This window comes from Scardinius erythrophthalmus (genome assembly GCF_964197995.2).
Source record: "Scardinius erythrophthalmus genome assembly, chromosome: 15".
Lineage (NCBI taxonomy): Eukaryota > Metazoa > Chordata > Actinopteri > Cypriniformes > Leuciscidae > Scardinius > Scardinius erythrophthalmus.
The window spans coordinates 19,456,721-19,483,352 of NC_138235.1; the positions used below are offsets into that span (position 1 = coordinate 19,456,721).

The 26,632-nt window shown below is 42.5% G+C and overlaps 1 protein-coding gene across 1 annotated transcript in view; it reads right to left on the reverse strand.

The window, feature by feature from the left end:
* Positions 1–26,632, reverse strand: part of xkr7b (XK, Kell blood group complex subunit-related family, member 7b) — a 70,162-nt gene that overhangs the window by 6,513 nt on the left and 37,017 nt on the right. Inside the window, exon 2 of the mRNA XM_081385672.1 lies at positions 4,361–4,560. Within this exon, the coding sequence (XP_081241798.1) occupies positions 4,361–4,560 (200 nt within the window). The remainder of the gene's footprint in view (positions 1–4,360; positions 4,561–26,632) is intronic.

The following is a 26,632-nucleotide window of genomic DNA, read 5'->3' on the forward strand; positions in this document are numbered from 1 at the left end:
ATTGATCATGTCAACCACTAGTATAAATCATTTTTCTTTTTACACAAGCCTGACCCTTGCTTTTTATTGAGTGTTTACTCTTGCATTTCATTTTCTCTGTATCTCACTCACTTTTTCTCTCTCTCTCAGCCCTCATTCTGAGCAACTCATTTGGTTCAGATCCAGATTAAGTGAGGTCTTAATTAGCACAGATCTGAAAGCATTGGTCTGCGTTTTCCCGCTCCGCTTCCAGCTTGCCCGCACGCTCTCCTCGTTCTCTCCCGGCCTCTTTTCAGAGGCTCTCATGGAGCAATGCGCTGGCAATCTTAATTAAATCAAACATCAGACGCAGCGCAAGCCCACTGCCACAAAGACTGTCTCAGATTAGAATGCAGTTTAAAGAGAAAGGGATAAGACAAGTTAAAGCCCAGCACTGCCAGTGCTGAGAGAGAGAGAGAGAGAAAGAGGGAAGTTTAAGTTACTACTGCACCTGCATTTAACATGATGTGGTGGAAGAAAGTGCAAGAGATGTTTGGATAATGCGTTTTAATAACAGTGTTTGTGCTTTAGATTGAATTAAATGACTACATGGCAGTTACAATCAAGTCCTCAAAGAACAAAGACTCTCTACAAGACCTCAAAGACCTTAAAATACACAATTGGGAATCCACAAAGAATGAGTTGTGCTGGCTGATAGTGCTGTTAATTTGCATTCCATGTCTGTGTTGTTTCATTTTCTAAAATGCTCTTCTGTGAATTACTTTCTTATGCTAGTGAATAACCATCTTGCTTAAAAACAGCCCAAGCCGCTATTACTAGTTTAAAAGCATCACCTATGTTTTGAAAGTAATGTGTTTGAACAAGTAGCAACTTGGTTTTGTTTTAAGCATTAGAGAAACACATTTCTGTGTGTGTGGGTTTGTATGAGAGAGAAGAGTGTTCATGATTACCTGTGGCTGCTCTGGCTGTCAACCATTAAGTGATTTATTCGCATTATTACAGTATTTTTAGCTAGGAAAAAAAATGGTTGTCTTTTGCTTTTTTTGTAACAGGCCTGCAGTAGATCACAAAACCAGTCATAAGTCGCACGGGTATATTTGTGGCAATAGCCAACAGTACATTGTATGGGTCAAAATTATTGATTTTTCTTTTATGCCAAAAATCATTAGGATATTAATTAAAGATCATGTTCCATGAAGATATTTTGTAACTTTCCTACCGTAAATATATAAAACATTTGTTTTTTTGAGTGAATGCAGCACAGACGCGAACATAAATGGACAACTTTAAAGGTGATTTTCTCAATGTTTCAATTTTTTTGCACCCTCACATTCCAGACATTCAAATAGTTGTTTCTCGGCCAAATATTATCTTATCCTAACAAACCATACATCAATGGAAAGCTTATTTATTCAGCTTACGTATAAATCTCAATTTCAAAAAATTTACCCATGTGACCAGGGTCACATATATATATATAATATTAGTGATGCGCAGATCGGAATTTCACGTAAATAAATCAAACTTAACTTTTTTGCTTCTGAACAGGTATGTTAAATCAGAGTAAATAAAACATCTTAATGCTTTTAAAACTTACAAGAATGTGAAACTTGCGTTCTTTAGAAACTTCTATATATATATATCAATAAAAAGCATTTTAAAAGCCCTCCGAAGCTCACTATGTTTACAATGTTATATGGCCAGGAAAATCACAGCGAATATATTGTTAAAGGTACAAAATGTAAATTTCGCGCTAGAGGTTGCTTGTTCAAAACAAAGGCGTAGCTTGATGATGCCGTGAATGAGCGTATAGATACATGGGAGTTGTCGTCTTCACCTCCACAGCCGATGGAAAGCAATTGGCATACCTATTTTAGCATCCCTCCACCTCCCCAACTCCACCAACATAATTAGGCATCTTGTTACCATACTCATCATCCAAGCATTAGTAGTCCCACTGGGGGGTATATATAAGCTCGAGCTGACGTTGCTTCCTCGAGCCCCTCCACTGCGGACAGCAAGCCAAATACGCTAAACCTTATTAGCTTAAAGATTATATGGACAAACAAACTTGTGAAAAATGGGAAATTGAGGAAAACGCGGATATGACGTCATTGACAGGCGACGCAATGACATGGACATGGTCCTTGTCCTGGTTAAGATTGCTGATTTCTCTGGATTTAAACGTTCAAAACGTTTGGGATAATGTAAGTACACAAGTCAACAAATATATATCACATTGTTCTAGTGATTTTTGTATACTGTATTCAAATATCTTACATATCGTGCCTTTAATATTCCTAGTAGGTCCATTCATTTGAAGCTTAGTTGTTTAAAAAGGACATTATGTCCTTTTTAATATACATTGTGCACATTGTAACTATAGTTAAACTGTAATGTGCTCAACAAACTAGATTCTACTGTACTTCGTAGCAGTGCAGTTATAGAAAAACAATAATCAACCCATCAGAATCATTAAATAAAACAGCATTGCCATAGAATAGGAGACTGCACCCTTCAGAGAGCTCACTTCAAGTGCTCTGCTCTCCACAGTGAGTGCGGCATACAGATGCTCTCTTTCAAATGGAATTTGCTGACACAATGTAAAGGTCAAAGGTCTGAGTCAGACTGACAGGCAGGGCCTTGAGATCAGATGAAAAAACAAAGGAAAAGCCTTTGTTTGGTAGTTGGAAACCAAACCCATGACCCAGAATTAATCAGAACATCTCTGAGTCTGTTCAGTCCTACAGCGTGTCCCTCTGAGCTCTCCGTCCGGCTGCTATACACCTTATCCCCCCCGTCTCTCTTTCTCTTTCATTCTATCTTCTCGTCTTTTTCTGCTGACTATCATTTTGCTCTCATCTTTTGTCTCCTGAGTGCTGTTCTCTCTCCCAGTGGTGTGTGGTGGACTTCTGAGGAAGCAAAGAAGTCCTCTATGTGTTTTTTTTGTACATTTTTTATACATCTTAATAGTGATGGGGACGAGACCGCCTATGCCGAGTCCGAGTCAAGACCGAGTCTTTGAAGGGTCGAGTCCGAGTCGAGACCGAGTCCGTTGGTTTTCAAATTCAGTCGAGTCCGAGTCAAGACCGAGTCTTTGAGGAAGCAAGTCCGAGTCGAGACCGAGTCTTTAGGAGTCGAGACCAAGACCATAAAAACATATCAGTTTTCATATTCATGATTTAATATCACCCCAGTTAATAATCAACAGTTAGGCCTATAGATTAAGCTAGATTGGGAATTGTTTAGAGGAGCGGTCTTAACGTCTTAATATGGACTCTGCTTTTACTATAATTAAAAAAATCCCTACCATATGCATCATCTTCTGCCTATTTTTCTAAACTGCTTCAACAGTGCTGCTCTGTCATCAACATGTTAAGCCCACCCTGACTTTTTTAATCATAGTTAGGACATGCAGAGCAAATAAAAATTTTCTAGTGGTATGTATTCTAGTGGACTAGTGATGGGGACGAGACCGCCTATGCCGAGTCAAGACCAAGTCTTTGAAGGGTCGAGACCGAGTCTTTGAAGGAACAAGTCCGAGTCGAGTCCAAGAAAGCAGAAATCGGTCTCGAGACCGGACTCGAGTACTACATCACTACATCTTAAATCTAATTTTTCTATATAATAAGAATATGAAATATATATATAAAAAATATTTATACACTACCATCCAAACGTTTGGAATTGGTCTCTTATGCTCAGCAAGACTGTATTTATTTCATCAAAATATAATAAAATGTTTTCTATTTCAATATATTTTAAAATGTAGTTTATTCCTTTGGTCAAAGCTGAATTTTCAGCATCATTACTCATTATAATATGATGATTTGATGCTCAAGAAACATTTCTCATTATTATCAATGGTGAAAACAGTTGTGCTGCTTCATATTTTTGTGGAAACTTAATTTTTTTCAGGATTCTTTGATGAATAGAAAGTAAATCATTTATTTAAAATATATATATATATATATATATATATATATATATTTTTTTTAAACAAATATCTTTACTGTCACTTTTGTTCAATTTAATGCATCCTTGCTTTTGAATGATAGTGTGCTTTATTATTTATCATTTTTAATATTAAACTGTTGATTATTATATATATATATCTATAATATATATATTTGTATCTGAGGTGCCAGAGTCATTTCATATGCCATCGGACAGAGTGGAGCATGTTAAACGTTTTGTTTAATTCATCACAAGCAAAACTCTTCTCAGGAGTGGCCAGATGAATAAGTCATGACGATCAAAGCACAATCGCACAAGTGTTCTGTCCTCTCTCTCTTGTTCTCAACACTTCCCATTATATATGCACAACTAAAAGCATCTCATGGGAAACCTCATGTTTGTGTGTGTGTGTGTGTTCTCTCACCCTGTAGGGGCAGTATGTGGTTGCTGTGGATCATGATGCTAAGCTGTAGCACAAGCTGAGGTGCGCTCTTCAGGAAAGCCTCCAGCAGCCGAAGCATGTTGATGTCAGCGCTCTCGAACATCAGACGCCAGTAGAAATGACGCTGACCCGGGTCGCTATGCCAACGGCTTTGCGCTCCCAGGTACAAGGTGTGGACGTACCTAGAAACAAGCAGAGGGGAAATGTCAAGTCGTTATTTAGGTTCAGTAATTAAAGGTCAAATGACGATATACATTAACAGTTGGACTACTGCAGGTAAGGGTCAGAAATGAACCAGGGTTTCAAAATGCCAATTATTCAATAATTAAATATATTTAATACTTTTTCAAACATTCAGGCCTATTTAGTGAAGCATTTAGTACAGTGTTTTGTTCTGCTCTGGTGGAATCTCACCAATGCACCAAATGGTTTACTGTACAAACAAAGATGTCTTGATATTACCAAGAACTGCATAAGCCCAGCAATATGCACACTTATGACATGAAAAATTTACAATTTTGAAAATGCATAAACAACAGCAGAAGTCTGATTTACCAGCCAAACACATAAAACAAACACTGGGCCAGATATGTTCTCCAAATATATTTGTATTAGTGACAGTATAAAGTGACTGATAAATTTACCATATAGTTTGATTGGATGCTCAGCCTTTCTCATCCGCCTTTCTCTGCAATTCAGCACTGTTTTCCCTTGCTTTCTGTTTGTTATTTCATACAGCTTTCTACTGTGTAATCTAGGACTGATTTTAAAGTCCACTCTAGCAGAGCACTTATTTTTTAGATTTAGAATTCCAATTAATTCATTCAAATGAAGTATTTGCTGTGTCTTATATGGTTCCAAAAACATGCCTTAAGGTAAAAACTGCAGCTGAAAATAAATTCCAGTTGAGGAGAATAACTTCTGACACTGCTGCTAGAAAATGATATTGCTTTTATTTAAATTAACGTTCTTATTTGCATATTCATGGGGTTAATAACATTGATTGGACATGAACATGATGCAACCTGTTTGAATATTTGCATATGCGAAACATTGCTACATAAATCAGCTATTTGTCTTACATTTCTTGAAATATAACACAAAAACAATACTGCCTCTCTATCAGTTCAGTTAATGCGTTTTCCATCACTGTTTTTGACATTTTTAACTTCGTCCCCTCAGACACTGAAACTAAACACAGTGTGTGAGTGAGTGTGACAGTTCTCTTACGAGAGTTCTCTCGTACTGCGTTCGTAGAACGCTGCGGGAAAAGTCTCTTTTCACGAAATACTGAAGCAAAATTATCCTTAATTTTCATATTTGTAAAACGCATTGCGGCAGTGCACAGCCATGGCGAGACGGCTCGCTCACTCATTGGCTGTTCTGCGGCAACTGCATGAGCCTATCGAGCGAGGGCTGATGCAACATCAGACCAATGAGAGTGCTTCGCGCGCTCCTCGTCACATCCCGCCGAAACGGGTGTGGCCATCCCCTATAAAAGGAGCTCGAGTAGGCTGATTCAACTGATTTTCATCTCTTCAGCGAAGCTCACGCATCGCTGGATCACGGAGAAGCAAGCGTCGTCGAGGCAAGCTTTTCAGCGGGACGAGCCCTTGAAGCCGCTGGCCTTCGCCGCCTTCTACTGCCGTACCTGCTGCGCTTTCCGGCGCTTCATATCCTTTATCTGCTCTGTTTTGTGTATGTGTGTGTGCAGTGTTCCCCGAACACTCACCCCTAAAAGAGCCGCGTCTTTTTCAAGATGCCATCCTGTGGCTCGTGCCGAGCCCCGCTCATCGAGGGAGACCGCCATGTTATTTGCGTCTTCTGTCTGGGCGAAGAACACGCAGCGCTCGCGCTCGCTGACGGCGGCTGCCCTCACTGCGAGCTTTTGCCGATGGCGACTCTGCGGACTCGCCTGGCACAGTTCTCCGAGCCTGCGCCCCCCGCCGCGGTGCCGCGCCGTAAGAAGCGCCGCTCGCAGCGGGCCCCGGAACCCACCTCTTCCCGACAAAGCTCGCCGGCTCGCCCGCCAGCTTCACCGGCTTCCCCCGAAGCACTTCCTGATGCTCAGCGCCCGCAGTCTGCCGCCGCTTCATCTGAGGAAGTTGTTTCTGAAGTCGAGTCGGTCGAAAAGGATTCCTGCTCTCTGCTAGCTTCAGGCAGTGAAGACTGGGCGAGCTCTGCGGATCTCACGCCTCCTGCCCGAAAGCCGTCGGCTAGAGCTAGCATCGAGAGGGAGCTCATGCGAGTACTCGCGTTGGCCTCGGCGAGCCTCGGCCTCGAGTGGTCTGCACCGGAACTCCCCTCGCGCACCCGGCTTGATGGTAGCTTCCTCCCTGGTGAGCGCACTTCTCCTGTGTCTAAGCCCGCTCCGTTTCTTCCTGAGCTTCATGAAGAAGTGGCGAAGGCCTGGAACGCTCCCTTTTCTGCACGAACACGTTCGTCTGTATCCCCAGCATTTTCCTCCCTGGATAATGCTCAGGACCGAGGCTACCTCACTCTGCCGCCGGTGGAACAGGCGATAGCAGCCCACCTTTGCCCGCCCTCTGCTGGACGGCGGACTAAGCCAGCGCTGCCGTCAAAAGCCTGCCGCATGACGTCGTCGATGCTCGCGCGGATCTTCTCCGCCGCTGGGCAGGCGGCATCGGCTTTGCACACCATGGCCACGCTTCAGGTGTTCCAAGGCGATCTCCTCCGCAAACTGGACGAGATAGGACCTGAAGCTATCTGCATCGCGGACCTGAGAAGCGCGTCGGATCTTTCCCTCCGCGCTACCAAGGCTGCAGCACAAGCCATGGGACGCTGTATGGCTTCCGCTACCGTAGCCGAGAGGCATTTGTGGCTGACGCTCACGGAGATGGCTGATGCAGAGCGCAACGCGTTCCTCGACGCCCCGCTATCCTCCGCTGGCCTTTTTGGATCTTCTCTCTCCGAGCTCGTGGAGAGATTTTCCGAAGCCCAAAAAGCGTCACAGGCGTTCAAGCACTTCCTGCCGAAGCGCCCCAGTTCTGCAGCGGGCCGTGAGAAACAGGCCCCTCGGAGCTCACAGCCTCAGCCCCCGCCTTCGGCCGCCCCCTCACAGCGACAGCAGCGCGGATCACGCCCTCGCTCTCGCTCTACTAGCCGCCGCCCCACTCACCGCGGGCCGCGACCAAGGGTTGTGTTGAAGCCGGAAGCCCCAAAGAAATCCTAGCACGCCTAGGAAAGCGCAGGTGTGTAAGCCCCGTTGCGACCGGGCCCTCACCAAAGCGCACCGCTGTCTCAGTCCCAGGAATTGCGACTGCTTCAGCGCTCTCAGCAGAGCACAAGCCCGCACAGCTGCCCGCTTGCCTGCACACAAAAGCCGTTTTTACGGCTACCCAGATAAATCCCGAAAAGAGTGTATTTTCTGGTGTCCCGGCCAAGGCCGATGGTGCTATAAATGTAGTGTTGATGCCCACTTCTCTGTGCCCATCCCTACACACAAGCACAGCCCTGCACACAGGGCCCGTACTCATAAGATCGATGCAGTTCGGTCGCGCCCCAAACATAGTCAAAGTGCCCACTTCCCAGTGCCCACAAACGCTATGTCTGGCAAGCCACAGGCTCCCTGTAAAAACGGGACCTGTGCGCGCCCGCTCTGTTCAAGCAGACAGCGCGGCCAAAGCAGTAAACGTGCCCGGTCCCCGCCCACGTTCACTTGTAGGCTGCATGAGTCCCATGAGACCTTCTCAGACCTCCCCCGCTCAGATAAACACTGTAGCGCGGTCGAGGATGAGCGTTTTGCCCGCTGTATTACGCGCGCTCCCCGCCTCAAATGTCTCAGGCGTACGCCTATGCCAGCGCACCCCGAAGCGCCGCCGTCGCACAGCGAACAGAGCGCGCTTCGCATCCAACCCCTAGCCGGCCATGCAGACGCATGGGCCGCGCTTCCAGGGGTTTCGGACTGGGTGCTAGACATTATAAAGAGAGGCTTCTCGCTACAGTTTTGTCGACGCCCTCCACGCTTCACAGCGCGCGTCGAAACTACGGTGAATTCAGAAGTAGCACACCTACTTCGCGCCGAAATATCAAAACTGTTGAGCAAAGGGGCGATACAACATGTATCCCAAGCTCAAGGCGAAGGGGGGCTATACAGCAGATACTTCCTAGTCCCCAAAAAGGACGGTGGTATCAGACCCATACTAGATCTAAGACGACTAAACAGAGCTTTAGTGAAACGCAGTTTCAAAATGCTCACGACCAGCAAAATCCTCGCGCACATTCGCCGAGAAGACTGGTTTATGTCGATAGATCTAAAGGACGCGTATTTTCAAATACAGATAGCGTCACGCCACAGGCGATTCTTGAGATTCGCCTTCGAGGGTCGGGCATACCAGTATACAGTCCTGCCATTCGGCTTGTCCCTGGCACCCCGTACATTTACGAAGTGCATGGACGCAGCGCTCGCTCCCCTCAGACTCAGGGGCATGCGAGTGCTGAACTATTTGGACGACTGGCTGATCATAGCTCAATCACGATCTCAGCTCGTGGAGCACAGAACCATGTTACTCGATCACCTCGAGAATCTTGGTATCACGATCAATTGGACGAAGAGCTCCCTGAACCCCAGCCAAACTATATCGTTTCTGGGCATCGTTCTGGACTCTCGTTCTATGACGGCGCAGCTGTCGCAACAGCGCGCGCTGCGCATACAGCACGCAGCGAGGTCCTTCCGCTGCGGTGCGATTATCCCGCTCAAACGGTTTCAGAGGATGCTGGGCCTCATGGCCTCAGCATCATCAGTTCTCCAGCTGGGCCTGCTTCGCATGCGCCCTCTGCAGTTCTGGTTGAAAGCGCGAGTGCCACGCGGAGCGTGGGCACTCAGCCGATTGCGCCTCAAAGTCGATCAAGACTGCGCAGCAGCCCTGAGACCATGGGCGGCGGGCGATTGGTACCGTTCAGGTGTAAGCCTGGGGACTTCCTCGAGAGTGAAAGTGGTGTCTACGGACGCATCCACCTCGGGATGGGGAGCGCTGCTCGAGGGCAGGCCGTTCTTTGGCCTTTGGTCAGAACGAGAAAAGCTCCATCATATCAACTGCCTAGAAATGCTAGCAGTTCACAACGCGCTGACGCGCTTTTGTCCCCACATCAAGGACCAACACGTCGTAGTCCGCTCGGACAACACGGCCGTGGTGTCCTACATAAATCGCCAGGGCGGTCTCGGATCCAGTTCCCTTTTCAGGCTGGCCGAGCGCCTCCTAATATGGGCTCAGCGCAACCTGCGCTCGCTGAGAGCGGTGCATGTGCCCGGGACACTCAACCTGGGTCCAGACAGGCTGTCCAGGAACAACGTTCCCACGGGCGAATGGTCTCTACACCCACAAACAGTCCGGCTGTTGTGGCAGAGATTCGGCAGGGCGGAGGTGGACCTATTCGCGTCCCCAGAAAACGCTCATTGCCCCGTGTTCTTTTCGAAGAACGACAGCGCACTGTCCCACAAGTGGCCGCACTGCCCGCTATACGCGTTTTCCCCAGTCTCCCTCCTACCTCAGGTGCTGGAGCGAGTCAGGGAAGTGAAATGCCCAGTACTGCTTATAGCACCGTTCTGGGACAACCAAGCCTGGTTTCCAGTCCTGATGCAGTTAGCAGACTCCGCTCTATGGCCAGTGCCATTGAGGAGAGATCTCCTCTCGCAGGCCAGGGGCTCGATTTGGCACCCACACCCAGAGCTGTGGTCCCTTCATGCGTGGACGCTCAACGGTTACCCGTTAGTCTCACGGATGGAGTGCTGAACACCATCACTCAGGCTAGAGCGCCTTCCACCAGGCGGCTTTATGCCTCGAAGTGGTCGGTTTTCTCCAGCTGGTGTACAGCTCGGGGCCTGTCACCCCTCGATTGTGAGGTGACGGAGGTCCTCTCCTTCCTACAAGAGCTGTTGGACAAGGGCAGATCCCCTTCCACGCTCAAAGTCTATGTGGCGGCTATCGCAGCGTGCTCGACAGCAACGCCAGGCCAGTCACTGGGAAGGAACGATTTAGTCATCCGCTTCCTCAGGGGAGCTAGGAGGCTGAATCCCCCCAGACCTCCCTCAGTCCCGGTGTGGGACCTTTCTACGGTCTTGGAAGCCATGAAAGGTCCCCCCTCTGAGCCTATCCAATCTGTCAGCCTCAAACATCTGTCTTTCAAAACGGTGTTTTTGATGGCCCTCGCTTCGGTGAAGCGCATAGGCGATCTGCACGCGCTCTCTGTGAGTCCAACGTGCTTGGAGTTTGGGCCCAATGACTCCAAAGTCATACTCAAACCTAGGCACGGCTACGTGCCGAAATCCCTCAACACTCCGTTTAGGGCTCAGGTTATTTCCCTGTCTGCCCTGCCGGGATCAAACGAGGAAGGGGACTCGAGCTGTCTTTGCCCCGTTAGGGCTTTAAGAGCTTATGTGTCCCGCTCCGCTGCCTTCAGACAGACGGAGCAGCTCTTCGTCTCGTTCAGTGGACGTTCCAAGGGAACGGCTGTTTCGAAACAGAGCCTGTCCAGGTGGGTGGTTGACGCCATAACAATGGCTTATACCACCAAGGGCCTTCAGTGCCCCTTGGGCATTAGAGCGCATTCCACGAGAGGCGTTGCCTCATCGTGGGCCTGGTCTAGCGGGATTTCCTTACAGGAAATATGTACGGCGGCGGGCTGGTCCTCGCCGTCTACATTCATAAGGTTCTACAACCTAGAAGTTCCCGCCTTGCAGGCCAGGTTGTTTTCGGTTTAGCCGAATCAGCTGTCTAACCAGGACACTGATTTCGCAGGCGCACAACGCCACCGAAGACTTCACCGCACTTGCAAGCCAAGTATTTTCGGTGTATTCGAGTCAGCTGTCTAAACACGGCACTGATATCGTAGACGCACAGCGCCGCCGAAGTTTTCTGGGCAGAATTGTGTAAGACCCATGTTTTTCCCACATTAGCCAGGCCCCCTCCTGCCTATGTGATGTTATATCGCGTCTAGAACGCACCTATTTGGGCGAAAGTGTGTAAGTCCCACATTTCCCACATCAGCCAGGCTCTCCCTGCCTATGTGACGTTGTATCGCGCTTAAGGGCGCATCCATTTGGGCGAAATTACGTAAGACCCACATTTCCCACATTAGCCAGGCCTCCCCCTGCCTATGTGATGTTATATCGCGTCTTAGGACGCAGCTATCTGAGGGTGGTTGTCCCCCCCCCCCTCCAGACTCTCCGAAGTCTACCGGGTGATTATGCACTGTATACCTGGACTAGCTTCCAGTGGTCGGTGTTTTCTCATCCCAGCACGCACGGCGTCTTACAAGTGGTTCCCGCAGCGTTCTACGAACGCAGTACGAGAGAACTCTCGTAAGAGAACGTACTCGGTTACTAACGTAACCTCGGTTCTCTCTAGAAGAGGGAACGAGTACTGCGTTCCCTGCCGTGCGCGCGGTTCGCTTCGGCGATGAAAACCAGTTGAATCAGCCTACTCGAGCTCCTTTTATAGGGGATGGCCACACCCGTTTCGGCGGGATGTGACGAGGAGCGCGCGAAGCACTCTCATTGGTCTGATGTTGCATCAGCCCTCGCTCGATAGGCTCATGCAGTTGCCGCAGAACAGCCAATGAGTGAGCGAGCCGTCTCGCCATGGCTGTGCACTGCCGCAATGCGTTTTACAAATATGAAAATTAAGGATAATTTTGCTTCAGTATTTCGTGAAAAGAGACTTTTCCCGCAGCGTTCTACGAACGCAGTACTCGTTCCCTCTTCTAGAGAGAACCGAGGTTACGTTAGTAACCGAGTACGTTTCTGTGACTTGCACAAACTGCATGAATATTTAATGAGGTAGGCATTAAATTTTGTTACATTTGAGTTGTGGCTTTTTTGAAAGGAGGGTTTTCTCTCTCTTTGGCCAATCTATAAAAAAGCCTGTAAAATGACAAAATATCTAACTACTGTGGGGAAATTCTGGTGGAAACCTGGTTGAATGGCAAGTAGGTGAGACAGGTCTAATACCTAAACAAGTTTTGGCTGAGCTGAGCGAACTGACTGTCAAAGTGCCCATCACAATATGACACCAGGAGAGTGGCACTAAGCGCTTTTCACCTGTCAGCAGCTTTTGGCTGGAGAAGAAAAAGACACAACCCGATACCACACACACACACACACACACACACACACACACACACACACACACACGGTCAATGAGGTGAGCACAAGCTTGAGCCATCTTTTTTTTTTTTTTTTTTTTCAGAAAGGATGCACTGAATGTGTCCATGGACAAAGATAACTGAATGACTGATTCTTTCTCTTTCAGACAATTTTCAGATTCATTTCTCAAATTCTATTCAATCTCTTTCTCCTTTTCACTGTCAAATTGATTTATTTACTTAAATAATCAATTTGATTCTCAATTAGTTCAACTGAATTGGAGTAATGTTAAAGGCTCAGGGAAGAAGAAGACGGGAACCGACGACTGTACAACGTATTTTTAATCACCAATTAAACAAACAACAAAACGAAAGTAAAGCGGTAGCCCCTCATGGACTACTACCGCATAAACTAAAACAAAACAACAACATTAAGTCCAGGTCTAGTCCTCTCTCATCCTTCACTTTCATCACTATTATCCTTCCGGAGCTCCTCCGTGGGACTCAAGACCGGTGTGGTGCGGACTCACCACTCGAACAGCCTCGCTGCGTTTTCGCCCTGCTTGTCACATAAATAATCATCATTTGGGGGCAAGTTTTGCTGCCAACTTGAAGTGTGTCCCTCCAAACGTGCATACGTCACACGAGAGGTTGTGAACTAAACTGTTTGGTGGACGCGCATCGCAGAGCCGGACTAAGGTGGACATTTGTTGTTGTTAAGTATACATTTTTATATTTTTCAGAAAAATCGCTAGAGAAAACCCTTATTCATTGCCTGCACTGAAAAAAATAGTGTGTTGGATTTACATGATTTAATAGTGTACATCGGTTCCACATGAATCAATTAAGTTAAACATAATTTGTTCTTGTAACTTCAACATCATGGAATTATGTAGTCTCAAAGTAAATTTTAAAAGGCTCCCTGAAATGCTTACAAATTCATATATTCATTCATCCATTAAGACTTCATAAATTTTAGTGTCACACAATTGAGTTGTTAGAGCTAGCTAGCCATTAGCACTTATTGGCATCTTAAATGCTAAGATTTACATACTCTTTCAGTCAAAGCAGCTGAAAATAGTATAATAAGTCCACAGCCTAACCAAATACTCCACTTGTCATCCCAATGGTACCCCAATGTAATTTAAATGGTTCTAATAATTCCAATGTAATTGAACATTAAACACAATTGCACACTATCAAGTCTTCCCCTTTTCTCATTTTCTCAAAAACAAATAAAATAACACTTAATTTCAACATTTATTCTCTCTTAATTCAGCCATATGCAAAGCATGCTGGGAACTACCAAGCACTGCCCAGTTTCAGTTAATGCAACACAAATCATTCATGTAATCAAACACAAACGGATTAAGTAAACTTACATTTTACATATATTTAAGCAGATTGAACACAATCAAGTTAGGACAAAATGTATAGCAATTGTGTTGCTTAAGCTCATTTTAATGAAGCAATTTGAACAAGCAGCAAAAATATTTTTTTTCAGTGTGGGGTCATGTGAAGCCCTTTGAAGCTGCCTACAAATGTATTTTGGACAGTCAAAAATGGACTACGGTGAGCCCCCGTTCACTTGCAATAGATGGAGAAAAATCCTGGAATGTTTTTCTCAAAAACCTTAATTTTTCTTCGGCTAAAGGAAAAAGTCAAATACTTCTTGGACTGCCTGGGGGTGTGTAAATAATAATTTTTGGGTGAACTATTCCTTTAATCTTTCTTCTAATGCACTTTCAAGCTGAGTTCTGAAATTCAATTGGTTCAGTTAAACAATTCAACAATGATTTGATCAAAGAACTCTCAAAATCATCTGCAGAATTTTCAAATTCATTTGATTCAAATAAATTATGTATTATGGAAGTTTGTAGAATTTATTCAATTAAATAATTCTCAGATTCAATTCAATCTCTTGTTCTCAATCCTGTTCTATTTTTCTTTCTCTTTCTACTTCGCTCTTATCTCGGCTCTAACCAGGTTCAGGCCAGCTACATTATCTAAAGGCTGCAAAGAATACTTTATCCCGAGCTCTACACACTTTCAGCCTGCAATGGGAGGGATTTTTTCATGATGGCGGTGGGGGCCAAATATTGTATTTCATGCTCCTCTCTGATAGGCTAAAGGTTTTAAGGGAACTGAGCCTAAATAGCACTATGGGAGATTTTGAGATGATCCATTGCCAAGTGCTCCATGCGAAGTGAATGTAAAAAAATTATCAGAGAGAGAGAGAGAAGAGAAAGACAGAACCGAAAGCAAAGACATGCGAAATAAAAAAATACAATCATAAACAATATGTTACAATTTGTGCTGTCTGTGTGTGTGTGGTGTCTCAGACAGACATTTAGCCAGCATGTGCGCTCCAGCACATCCATTATCAAAAGGATGAATTCATCTTGAGGTCTCCAGGGCTCTGGAGTGGTTTGGAGTGATGAAGCCTGAGCAAAATCAGAGAACCACCTCAGATGCAGCAAGAATCTAGTTTTTCTACAAATATATCTTAGAGAAATGCCTTTTTGAGGCTGATGAAGAATCGGAAGGACAGGTAGCAGTGAAACACATTGCAGATGAACCTGAGAACAAGAGAGAAAAGACTAAAGCAGCCAAGCTTTACAGTATGAAGGACTTCAATTGCATTGCGCATTGATTCTGGCATAGTGAACCCTGATTACTTTATACACAGGACCTGAAGGAAAGCAGAGAGTTCCATCTAAGGAACTATACAGAGAGACAGAAAGAGAGAGAGAAAGAGAAGCTGAGCATGTATGCGTGTGGTTAATTTATCCTCTGCAGTAATTAGCACCCCTGTCCCTGTTGAGACCGCCGAGGAGCATTCTTGTCTAACACGCTTACAGTCAACACTATTTAACGCCGTCCGAATTTCAGCAGTAAACAGCATTATTATCGGGTGTCTATTAGCAGATGTGCCATCTGCTGTGTATAGAAATGAAGGAATGCGTTAAAATCAAATCAAATTCAATTGAATCTGAATTTCTCAAAACTGAAATCAACAGAAGATCTCTAATTCAGTTGATTCCAATAAAGAATAAATAATTCTAAAATTCACTGGTTCAGCCAAGTCCAGCTCGGCTCATTTCCTGCAATCTGTATTAGACAAAAAAAAAAAAAATGTCTTTCACTATCAGATATAACATATTTTTTGTGATTGTGGCATTTATGCATTAAAACTGAAGTATCAGGAAGCTCTAGGAACCGAATGCTGCTCTCATTCCCTCCTAATCCTTTTTTTATCCATCATTTTCCTTTCATCTTCCAGTTCTCCCACTCCAGGTCTATGGGGAGTACTCCGAGGGAGCACTAAAGGCAATGTATCTGTGCCATGTTGTCCCTTCTGCTCTCATAGTTACTGGTCCTGTCTGGAACCACAGCATCAATTTTCTACTACAGACCCACAAGTCAAACTTCTATACACTGAAAATGTGCTGAAACTACATCTACTTATGTTTTGATCAAATTTGACTTTCGAATGACTATTACATTTATTGTGCAGTTTTAAATGTGATGGCAATACACACACACACACACACACACACACACACACACACACACACACACACACACACACACACACACACACACACACACACACACACACACACACACACACACACACACACACACACACACACACGTTTACTTAGCTATCTAGTCCCTTATCTAAATGGGACATTCCATAGACGTAATGTTTTTTTATACTATACAAACTGTATATTCTCTTTCCTTACACTTACCCAACAACTTAACCTACCCATCACACAAACCTTTTGCTTTGAATTTTTAATCTTTAATTACTTTATTTTTATACCAGATTTACAAATGAGGATGTTTTTGGAGATTTTGTCAGGTTTTGGTCACTTCTGGGTACAAGTTTGTCCCCAAACCACACACACACACACACAAACTTTGGTTTTTACTCATATGCTAGGAAAGTAACAACAACAAGCAGCTATACTGGAGACAGACACCGGACAAAGATTAAACTTTCCAGTGTGCATGTGTCGAGCGCCTGTTGTTGCGCACACTATCAAATGGAATGTACTTTGAAAGGTTCAACATTAGGCATATGCATTCACATCAAAACTGAAGTATACTTAGGGCTTTAAAAAAAGGAAAACTTTAAATCCTCAAAGGTGAAAGCTACTGTAGACTTCAAAGAGACATTGAGTCAAGTATTCTAATTAAACTAGCCAATACAACAAACCAATTGACCTAGACCCAAGACCCCATTTCTACTCAAGATCTCATACCATCTCAAAGGAACTTTCAGAGAGGTGTATACAGAAAATGTGGTAGATTTTTACATGGTTTCTAGCTGGTCAAGGCTGGTCACTGTCAAAGCAGGAGCCGGTCAACCTGGTAGACTATTCTAGAGGAGCCCACCTTGTCTAAACTGGTTGAGCTGATTTAACTTCTGAAAACACCTTGAGCTCAAGGATGAATAATTCTACTGTGTGTGTGGCCCTGGGACACTCTTTGGAGGTCCCCTTTTGTCACTATTATGAGATAATATTCACATACTGTAACAATATCAAAATTGCAAAACAAATGTGCAAAATAAAGTCAGAGTTGTTTTTCGTATAGTTGCACATACAAAACTGTTTTGCAAAAGAGATTGTTTTGGTTGTGTGAATTATGTGAAATTAACTGCTGCACCTAGTTGGAGAACTGTGTGAAGAGCTTTGAAAAAGTGACCTAAGTGTCGAGAAATGTGTCCTAGCGTTAGCGTAAAAAACTGCTATACAACACCAAAGCTGCAAAAGTACTACTTAGAATAGATAAGAATAGATAGATATCAGGATTTTGCTAAAGAGTCGAGACATGGTCCCCGCCATTGAATAATTCAGGGTTGTGGCAGGAGGTTCCCTTCATCAGGGAACGAGAGTTATGACAATAACCAAGATGTTCCCTATCTGTCAGTCATGTTCAACGTTATGTCAATGACTGACAAACTGGGTCCCATGGAAAGCGCCACAACTACTGAACTGTGTTATGAGTGTTGGAGACGCAGATACTGGCAAGCTGAACAACTGGCAGTTTTCGGCAACTGCTCTCTTAAGTTGTAATCTATCCAGTGACCTATGTAAGCCCCCAGTGATAGTTTTCCAACCACCCCGTAGGGACAGGGCTTTCCATGGAGACGGTCATAGCTACTTTTCCTTAGATATGTTACTTCATGGGTAGTCTCACGTAGCCAGACCTTCAGACTGACGACAGAAGGTCTGGACTCCATCACAACTTTTCTTCCACGAACTTCACGTGCTTTTGAAAATCCAGCGTTTGGTTGATTGAGATAAGCGCTCATTGTTACAGTTGTAAACACGACAGCTTTCTTCTTCCACGAGGGGTTTTGGCGGCACGACATTTGTTTCCAGGTGGACCGATAAAGAACGCGACACGCACGTCACCCAGACATCCTGTAGAATTCAACCAATCAGATGACGAGTTCGAAACTCCTGAAGTGTTTCCAGAAATGTGTACCATATGCATCAGATGTTCAGCCAGCAGTCCATGGGCGTGGCGTCTGAGGCTGAGACTACTTCATGGGAAGAGTGCTTCAGCTTCCCATTTTTCTTTTTAGTCATGACCAGTGTTGTTAACACTGGGGGAAGCATCCCTAATCTAATGGAAAGGGACGCTACTGAGGCCACGTCCTACCTGTAGGGAGAAAACCTGTGGAGATACACATATGGACTGACCCGAGGGGGAATTATATTTTTATCATAGCTGGTCTTAGATGGTTCTGCACATACTGTGGCTTGCTTTAACATCATGATCTGCTCAAGTAAATGATTCAATTTAGAGTGAGTCAAGGATGGAAAAATCTAATGCTATTCTGCTTTTACTCAATATGAGCCACATGCTGCTTCAAAGACAGGATGGCAAGTTCCCCGCGACTCCATTAGCATTGCAAAGCAACGAGCAGCGTGACTAACATCTCCTGTCTATCAGCCTGTCCCCACCTTAGTCCTCCACCATCCCAGCAACCCCTAGGGTAGAGCTGCTGTAATTAGCGTGATTAATGCTCATATTGAGTGTGAATGAGGCCTGGGAGGTTTTTACAGCCAGAACACATACACACACACAAACACACACACACACACACACACACACACACACACACACACACACACACACACACACACACACCCCAAATGGAGTCTGCCATACCCAGGTAGAGTCTTTTTCTGACTGACAGAGTTCCTCTGAAAACAAGTATCCAGAATGGAGAGGGAACTCATTAACTCAGCCAAATACAGCTAATTACACTAAACGAGGCTTAGAGCCCACAAAATACGGAAGCAGGGAAGATGCAGCTGGCGCGCAGGGTTCTAGGTGAAGAGCCTCTCTCTCTCTCACTCTCATTCACATTCACACATCCGCACATACATACATAAAACAGCTGCCGCCACATTAAAGCCTGACTGAAAGGACTTGACAAGATATTCAATGATATTATGGCTGCTTTGAATAAGAAATCAGCCAATTCTACCTCAAACATCACATTGAACTTTAATAAAAGAAATCTGTCCTGGTTTGAATAGGAAAACATTTTACTCAACATGTTTATCCATAGCAAAATATAAAGCAAATATAATCCTCCTCACACAGAAATGAAGCCCTCTTTAAACACACCTGAGCTTCATACACGTCTGCACACACAAATTGTGAACTCTTCTGTCATTACATTGAGATCTTTGTTTCCATTCTTTTCACTTGACACCATAATTTCTCTAATTTCTACTTGATTTAATGAGTTTTAAAACTCAAAATAATAATAAAAAAAAAAGATGAAAAGAAAATGAATCCAATTTTATGGGTTAATGACAAATTCTTGGAAAGTTGTAGCTAAGTTCTTGGGAAATGTTGGTTTCATATGGTTTCGAAAAATGTTATGCCATTTAAAAAAAAGAAAGAAAAAAAGTTTAAATCTAAAAATGTCATGTGGCGTAACCATCAAGTAAAGAGCAATAACATAATTTCCTTGGAACTTGAATACAGTAGATCTGAGTGTAGTCAACTACTTTCAAAACTGTTTCAAATATTTTTAAGGTAAAACATATTTTGTTTTTACCAATATCTTTATGCCCCCCCCCCCCAAAAAATATTGAAATGAAAATTACAAATATATTCTTATAACACTGTTGTGAATTTTGTATTGTGACATTCCCTTCAGTTCTCATTAATGTAATGCTAAAAAAACTATACTTTTTAAATTGTAGAATATATAGCCTACATATCATATTTGAAATATTACTTTAAATTTATGCAGATTTTAATAAAAAAAAAAAAAAAATTGTCTCCAGACGCCCTGATTCTCAGTAGTGTACTGACACATGACCCAGATGTCTTTGTGAAGTTCACTCTTAAGCAATATGTTGGGACTCTCTTGTGTGTTTTGACCTGTTTGAACTCTTTTGTAATTCGAAGTGGAAAGTTCTCTGTCAGGATGCTTTATACAGCTGCAATAACTTTTAATGGAAGATATAAAGTACTCAGAGCGAGGAAGAAAGAAAGAAAACGAGCAGTTAGAAAACTAAACTGCTGCATGTGGTTTAACTAAATGAGGGTAATTATCCCATTTGAATGGAGAGAGTCCAGTTTAAGCCATGGATTATACACTAAACCCAGGTGAGTGACTGTCTGGATGACTTTACTTAAACTGTAAATTTAACCCACTAAGTAATTACAGTTCAAAAACATCATCAATATTTAGTGTGTGTACTTAGCTATAGTTTAGGAACAAAACTTCCCTCAGGAGTGAGCTGAATCAGAGAAAAACTTCCTTTGGTGACATTCAGAGACATCCTGATTCGGAAAAACAATTCATAAATAATGTCAATATCATTGTTGTGTGTGTTTGTTTCTTCCCTAATGTGATGTCAGTGAATGCACACAGTGAATGTCGTGAATATCGAGTGTGCAAACATGCTTTCAGCACTCTGGGTTCAAACATTCTTTCACCACTGCGTCATTTTGAAATGATTTGAGAAAGAAGCTGATGAGGTGATGGCATCCATACAATACATTAATACATAAACCTGAGTGCAGTAAATGTCTCTCTGCCAACAGGCAGATGAAAAAGTGTCCACCCCTCCTTTGGTAAGCCTAAACAAGCACGCACCTGCACAGCTCCACGAATTACAACATTACGCTCTTACTCCAAACCACAGGCTTCTTCCTTCACTGTCTCTCTGCAAAAAATATTCTGGCATTTCGTCTACGTAATAACTGTCATTTATTTCTAACATTAGATATATTGACATTTCTATGTTATAGCCATCCTACAAAAAATAAGTATACTTCGAGTTTATTTTATTAAGTGCACTTAAGTCAAGTTCAAGTGTATTTCTTCGTGGTCAAAAATTACCGCATTGTAAATAAATGGCAGACGAATATCATCTAGTGGAAACTTTTGGTACTACGGCCAAACAAAATCTTACTGAAAGCTCATTTTTTGAGATTTCAAGCTCAAATTTGGAACACAACTTGTTTAGATTTATGGCTTTTTAGAGTAAAAAGTGTTTTTTAAATATATATATATATATATTTCATATAAGATTTACGAGAGTTAAAGTTGAAAATGTAACTATGCTCAAAAAGTGAGTAAATGGATTTATAACTACAGCATAAATATAATTTAGTACCATAAAATCCCCTAAAAATAAAAAATATTAAATAAAAAACATCATCAAATTCTAATATGGTACATTCATTTCATTGAAATAAAAAAATCGTTCAGTTTTGACCGCCAATTGAAGAGCACCAGAGAAGATTAGCTGTTTGTTGGTCAATGCATTTTTGCTTTTTAATCATGAAACTTTACCAGCTAATCAAATTTTACACAGTATCAAACCCTCGAGCTGTGAAACAAAACAAAAAAAGCTTAGATATTAGATAGCAAAACAGGACATCAAGATGATTAAAATGTGTTTTTAAAACATAATAAATCACCCAGAGGCAAAGTTCATCTATTCAGAGATATCCCACGAGTAACATGACAGCCAATCACACAAAATGGAACTAATTGGACAAACATAATGCAGCCAATCACAACGATCCAACCCTGTAGTTGCTCTTTTAATACTAATGAAAATGATAAATATACAATTTAATAAAATATTCGAAGGGTCAGCTGCAATGTCAGGGTCAATACAATTAGACTAGAGTTTTTCTGAAGAAAATATTGTCTGTGCACAAATGTGTTGCCACAAACTAGAGCATTCTGGGTGGTTGTCAGGTGTTTGTGTACCTGCAAAAAAGGTGCCCTCAAGTATCTATGATGTTCTGGTCCTTCTATTAAAGTTGATGAGAATTTTTTTCCTGTCTACCATGCAAAAGTCATCAGTCACTTGGAAAATGAATAGCACATCTCACATCCGTAACACAAATAGTGCAGGACGCTAAAGCTTAATACTAAGGATTAGGGGTTTGTTCAAAATATTAACCCTGAGAAGTACAGTATATGGTTCAAAAGTCATGATTAAAAAGCAAAAATGTATTGAAATATTCCTACCTAGATGCAGACTTGCTTTTGCATGCATTATGTATGTAGCAGCACAGCACAACATTCTCTCATGCAGGTAAACACATTTTCAGGAATGTTTATTGATGTGATGCATGCACACACACACACACACACACACACACACACACACACACACACACACACACACATACACATCAACTCTCTCACTTTCTCTTGCTGTACCACTGTCTCTCTCTTGCTGTCTTGTCCAGCACTGGTCAGCAGTAGTCAGCACTGTCAAAAAAAGCATAGCGATAAAGATTGAGACTTGCTTTTTACAAGAAGTCCAGAATCTGATTGACAGCTGTCCTGTGCCATGAGGCTTTGAATAACACTTTCATAAAGTTCAGCGCTCCAGAGAGAGATAAGCCTCTGAATACCAGTGCTATTTTTAAGGAATGGAGTTAAAAGGGGAGCATATAACCTATACATTTTCCATTTTCTCCAACAAAGAGGAATCAACAGCGGAAAATAGAAGTAAATTTAGTAAGAAAAATCATATTCGGATATGAATGAAGGGGGTAAAAAAATCACTTTAGAATTTTCCAGTGTTATTTTAAACCCTAAACAGTATCTAATGCCATTTTCATACTTTATTTCCTGCTTATGATGAATATGTGTATTAGTGGGTGAGTGAGTATATGCAGCTCAAGTTTTGGATTGTTTCACTGTCCGTCTCATTCCCTCTATTCTGCCCAGACAGCAAAGACAAAACTCAGAAGAACAAAGAGCTGGAGAGCGATAAAGACAGAGAAAAAGAGAAAAATCATGTCAAACTATGTAAAGCTGAAATGACTCAATCTTCAAAATGATCTTCATTTTTCTGTTGTCTTCTTCAGTTGTCACTTTCTTGTATGTTTGAGAGAACGGAACAAAGACCAACTTTGTGAAACAATCCCACTCAAGCCCACAATCTGTCCATCTATCCCTTCTCTCGTGCTGCTCGCCTGCCAATCAAAAACACTGATTATCGCCATGGAGACAGAAGGCTTGGTGACATCATCAAACAAGATTTCAGAACAGCAGGTTATCAGAAAGTCACTCGCTGGCGGAAAGAGTTTACTTTACTTCCAAAGTTAACTTAACCCTCTGTAGAGTCAAGGTCAAGTGACGGTTTGGTTTTAAAATGGTATGATTCTCTCTCCTTAATAGTTTATCTAGTTCTCTCTCAGACAGAGCAAATCTTTCCAATTAGTGAGGCCAGTGGTCTGGAACAAAGAGACGCGCAAAATGTCTTTACGGGATTAGCCACAGTGTTTTTCTCCCACCCTGGCTCTTCCCTCATTAAAATGCACTGGAAATATAGGATGGTACACATCAATGACACACACACACACAGACGCATGCACGCACTCACACACACACACACACACACACACACACACACACACACACACACACACACACACACACACACACACACACACACACACACACACACTATTCAAGTGCTATCAGAAGGCATTAATCATTTCTTTAAAAATGTCCATAGGGTTAAGTTAATATTTAAATACACAAACTAAATCTAATCTACTTGTTAAATATAAATATATAAATGTTAAATATACATGTTCAGTCCAATAAATGTTAAATATACAAGTCCTAAATCTAAATGCAAGTCTAAAGCAAGATATTTAGCAAGTATGCAAATGTATGATGCCTATGGGTAACATCAACCAGTGGCGCACAAAGTTGAACTAATATGCTGAACTAGTGCTACAGGCAGCAGCAGAGACATCAGGCTTTGATTCAGTAGCAGTAGTGAGCTCTATAACTGGCACACTGCTGCTAGCAGGAAGTCAGATCTGAGTCTTTATGCATTTCTTTTAACCTGTTGCACAGTCACAGTCAATGGCTTACTTTCTCTGCTTAAAGGGATAGAAAATGAAACAAATTAAATCATTTACTCACCGTTCAAAACCTATGTGACTTTCTCATTTCTTCTGCAGAACAGAAAAAAACGATATTTTGAAGAAAAAAATGTCAGTGGGGTTCAGTGTTGTTTTGGACCCCATTGATTTTCATTGTACAGAAACAAACAGTTGAAACATTCCTTAAAATATCTTCTTTTGTGTTCTGCAGTAGAAAGAAAATCATACAGGTTTGGAATGACATTAGAGTGAATAAACGATGACAGAATGCTCATTTTGGGGTGAACTATCCCTTTAAACTCGCTGTGGAACTCAAATTGATTGAAGTCAGAACATGCCTTCAAGCTGTATATTTCATATTTATCTACTATTAAAAGCCAAACCGGGAAAAAGCGGCACCAAATTTACATATGGCATGCTATCATAAAGTAAGAGGCTCCATAATCCTCTCTCAAAGCCAACAAGCAGGATTACAGAGCCTAAAAGAGGAGTATTAAGTGACAGCATCGGTGGTCTTGATCAGACTGAACTGGTTTAGTTTTTCTCTGTGGGACTGGGCAAACTTGGTTTAGCACTCAACCACAGACATATGAACTGCCAAAGTCTGTCTTGATCTGTCTCTCCACGTCTTGCTCTCTCCCTCTTATCCCTGCTGTCTGCCACTTGATGTCATCTGCTACCATGACCTCTGCTGTTTCCATGGAGATGTGAGAGTGGTGGCATACTTGCTCTTTTAATAATTAACATGTCTGGAGAACTGAGCTGTTCCAGAGGAGCTGTTCAGGTATATAGCTGTGCCTCAAACATTGCACAGGTCCTCCACATTCCAGTGTGGCTGCTCTTCGCAAGCATCCACCATTCAATGGCCCTTACTATAGTAATGTGGTTGTAATGATTTTACCAACGCATTCACATCCTTGGGCGTCATATACTGACGCTTTTGACATTTTGTTGACATCGAACGCACATGGCACCCTTTAGCGTCAATATGAGACGCACAAGCTTTGTTAGCTTGTTTATGGGTAGGTTTAGGTCTGGTGTAGCGTTAGGGTTAGACCGCTAGGAGGCGCCTTCTGGCCCATTTCTATCTGCGTCTCATATTGACGCTAAAGGGTGCCATGTGCGTTCGATGTCGACGAAATGTCAAAAGCGTCAATATATGGCGCCCTAGGATGAGAACGGGCTGGATTTTACATGATGGAAATGCCATGGCACTTATATGTTATATGTCTCAGATATGTACTGAATGATACCATATTCATGTAAAATTGAAAAAATGTAATGTTTTGATTACTTAATTTCAGTTTATTGGACAATTATGATGACAAAATTTTCAATTTAAAGTAAATTAGATGCGACTGACTAAATTAGACATGTCAAAGCATTAGGGGAAAAACCTACAATATTTGTTATATCCTAATATATATTGTTATATACTTAATAGAGTTTCATTCTAAATTAATTCGGCTTGATAAAACATGGTATACATAGTAACATACATGTCCAGAAATCTGGCAATTTGCCATGGAATATTAAATATTTCTCTAACCTAAATAATACTGTACCGATGATACCTTGGTAGATGCCAAAAATATGTGGCATTACCATGGTAATATGTAACAAAAACTGTTAGTGGAGAGGATGAATCCAATGAAAAGAAAAAAATATGGTCAAAATACATGGTATTACCATGGTACATGTCCAAAAAAAAGATAGTACTTTGATATGTAACATGATACTGAATGACATCGTGTCCATTCCGTGGTGTTTTCATATTATATGGTATTTCAGAAAACCAAGATAAAAAAGAGAGTGAGTGAGTGAGTGAGTGAGTGAGTGAAGCAATAAAGGAAGAGCTTGGAACTCAACATCTAATGCTTTGATGAAACCAACCAGTGTTTGTGTGTTAGAGTCATCTATTTTTTCATTAGAAAACCCAAAGATCTATCCATCAAGGGGGCATCAGAGAACGGGAAAGTCAGAGAAGGAGCAAGCAAGCGAAAGACAGAATGAGAAAGACAGGTATTTAAAGCGAGAGAGACAAGGAGGATCGAGGGCAAGTGATCAATGTGTGCTGTCAACCTCTTCAGCTCTGATAGGATCTGTCTGTGAGCCGTACACATTCATTTGCAAAATAAATCAGACATGAAAAAAGCTGCACACACCTAAGTAAATGTGCACTGCATAGTATGTTCGTTTTAAGCACGTCAGTAATTGCATTAGATCACATGTTTATACTTATATATTGGTCTATCTTTGTCGCAAGTGTGTAAAAGTCAGACTGCCAAGTAGCTGTCACAGTGTTGAATGGGCATATTGTGAAAAAGAAGTGACAAGTAGGTCAGTCACAGACAAGACTGAAATCAATTCTCATTTAGGACCAAAGACACATTCACACACACATGTCCTTGAGATAAGATGAAATAGTGCTGCTGAATAAAAGTAAATAAGCTAAATCACTTTTGTGTGTTTGTTTTTCTGAGTATCACCTAGCTATAGATCTAGTGTTGGAGATGATATTCAAACCAACAGCAGAATTGTGCGTATGATATTGCTTTTACAAAACAGTTCAAGAATCAAGAAGTTAAAATTGGGTAACTTATATTCAGATAATACTGGTTAGTTTGTTTGCCACTGACGAAAACAGTTCCAAACACAGTCAAAGTAGAATTAATTATAAAATCTCTCAGCAACACAGTAGAGGCTGAGTCTGAAATCACATACTCT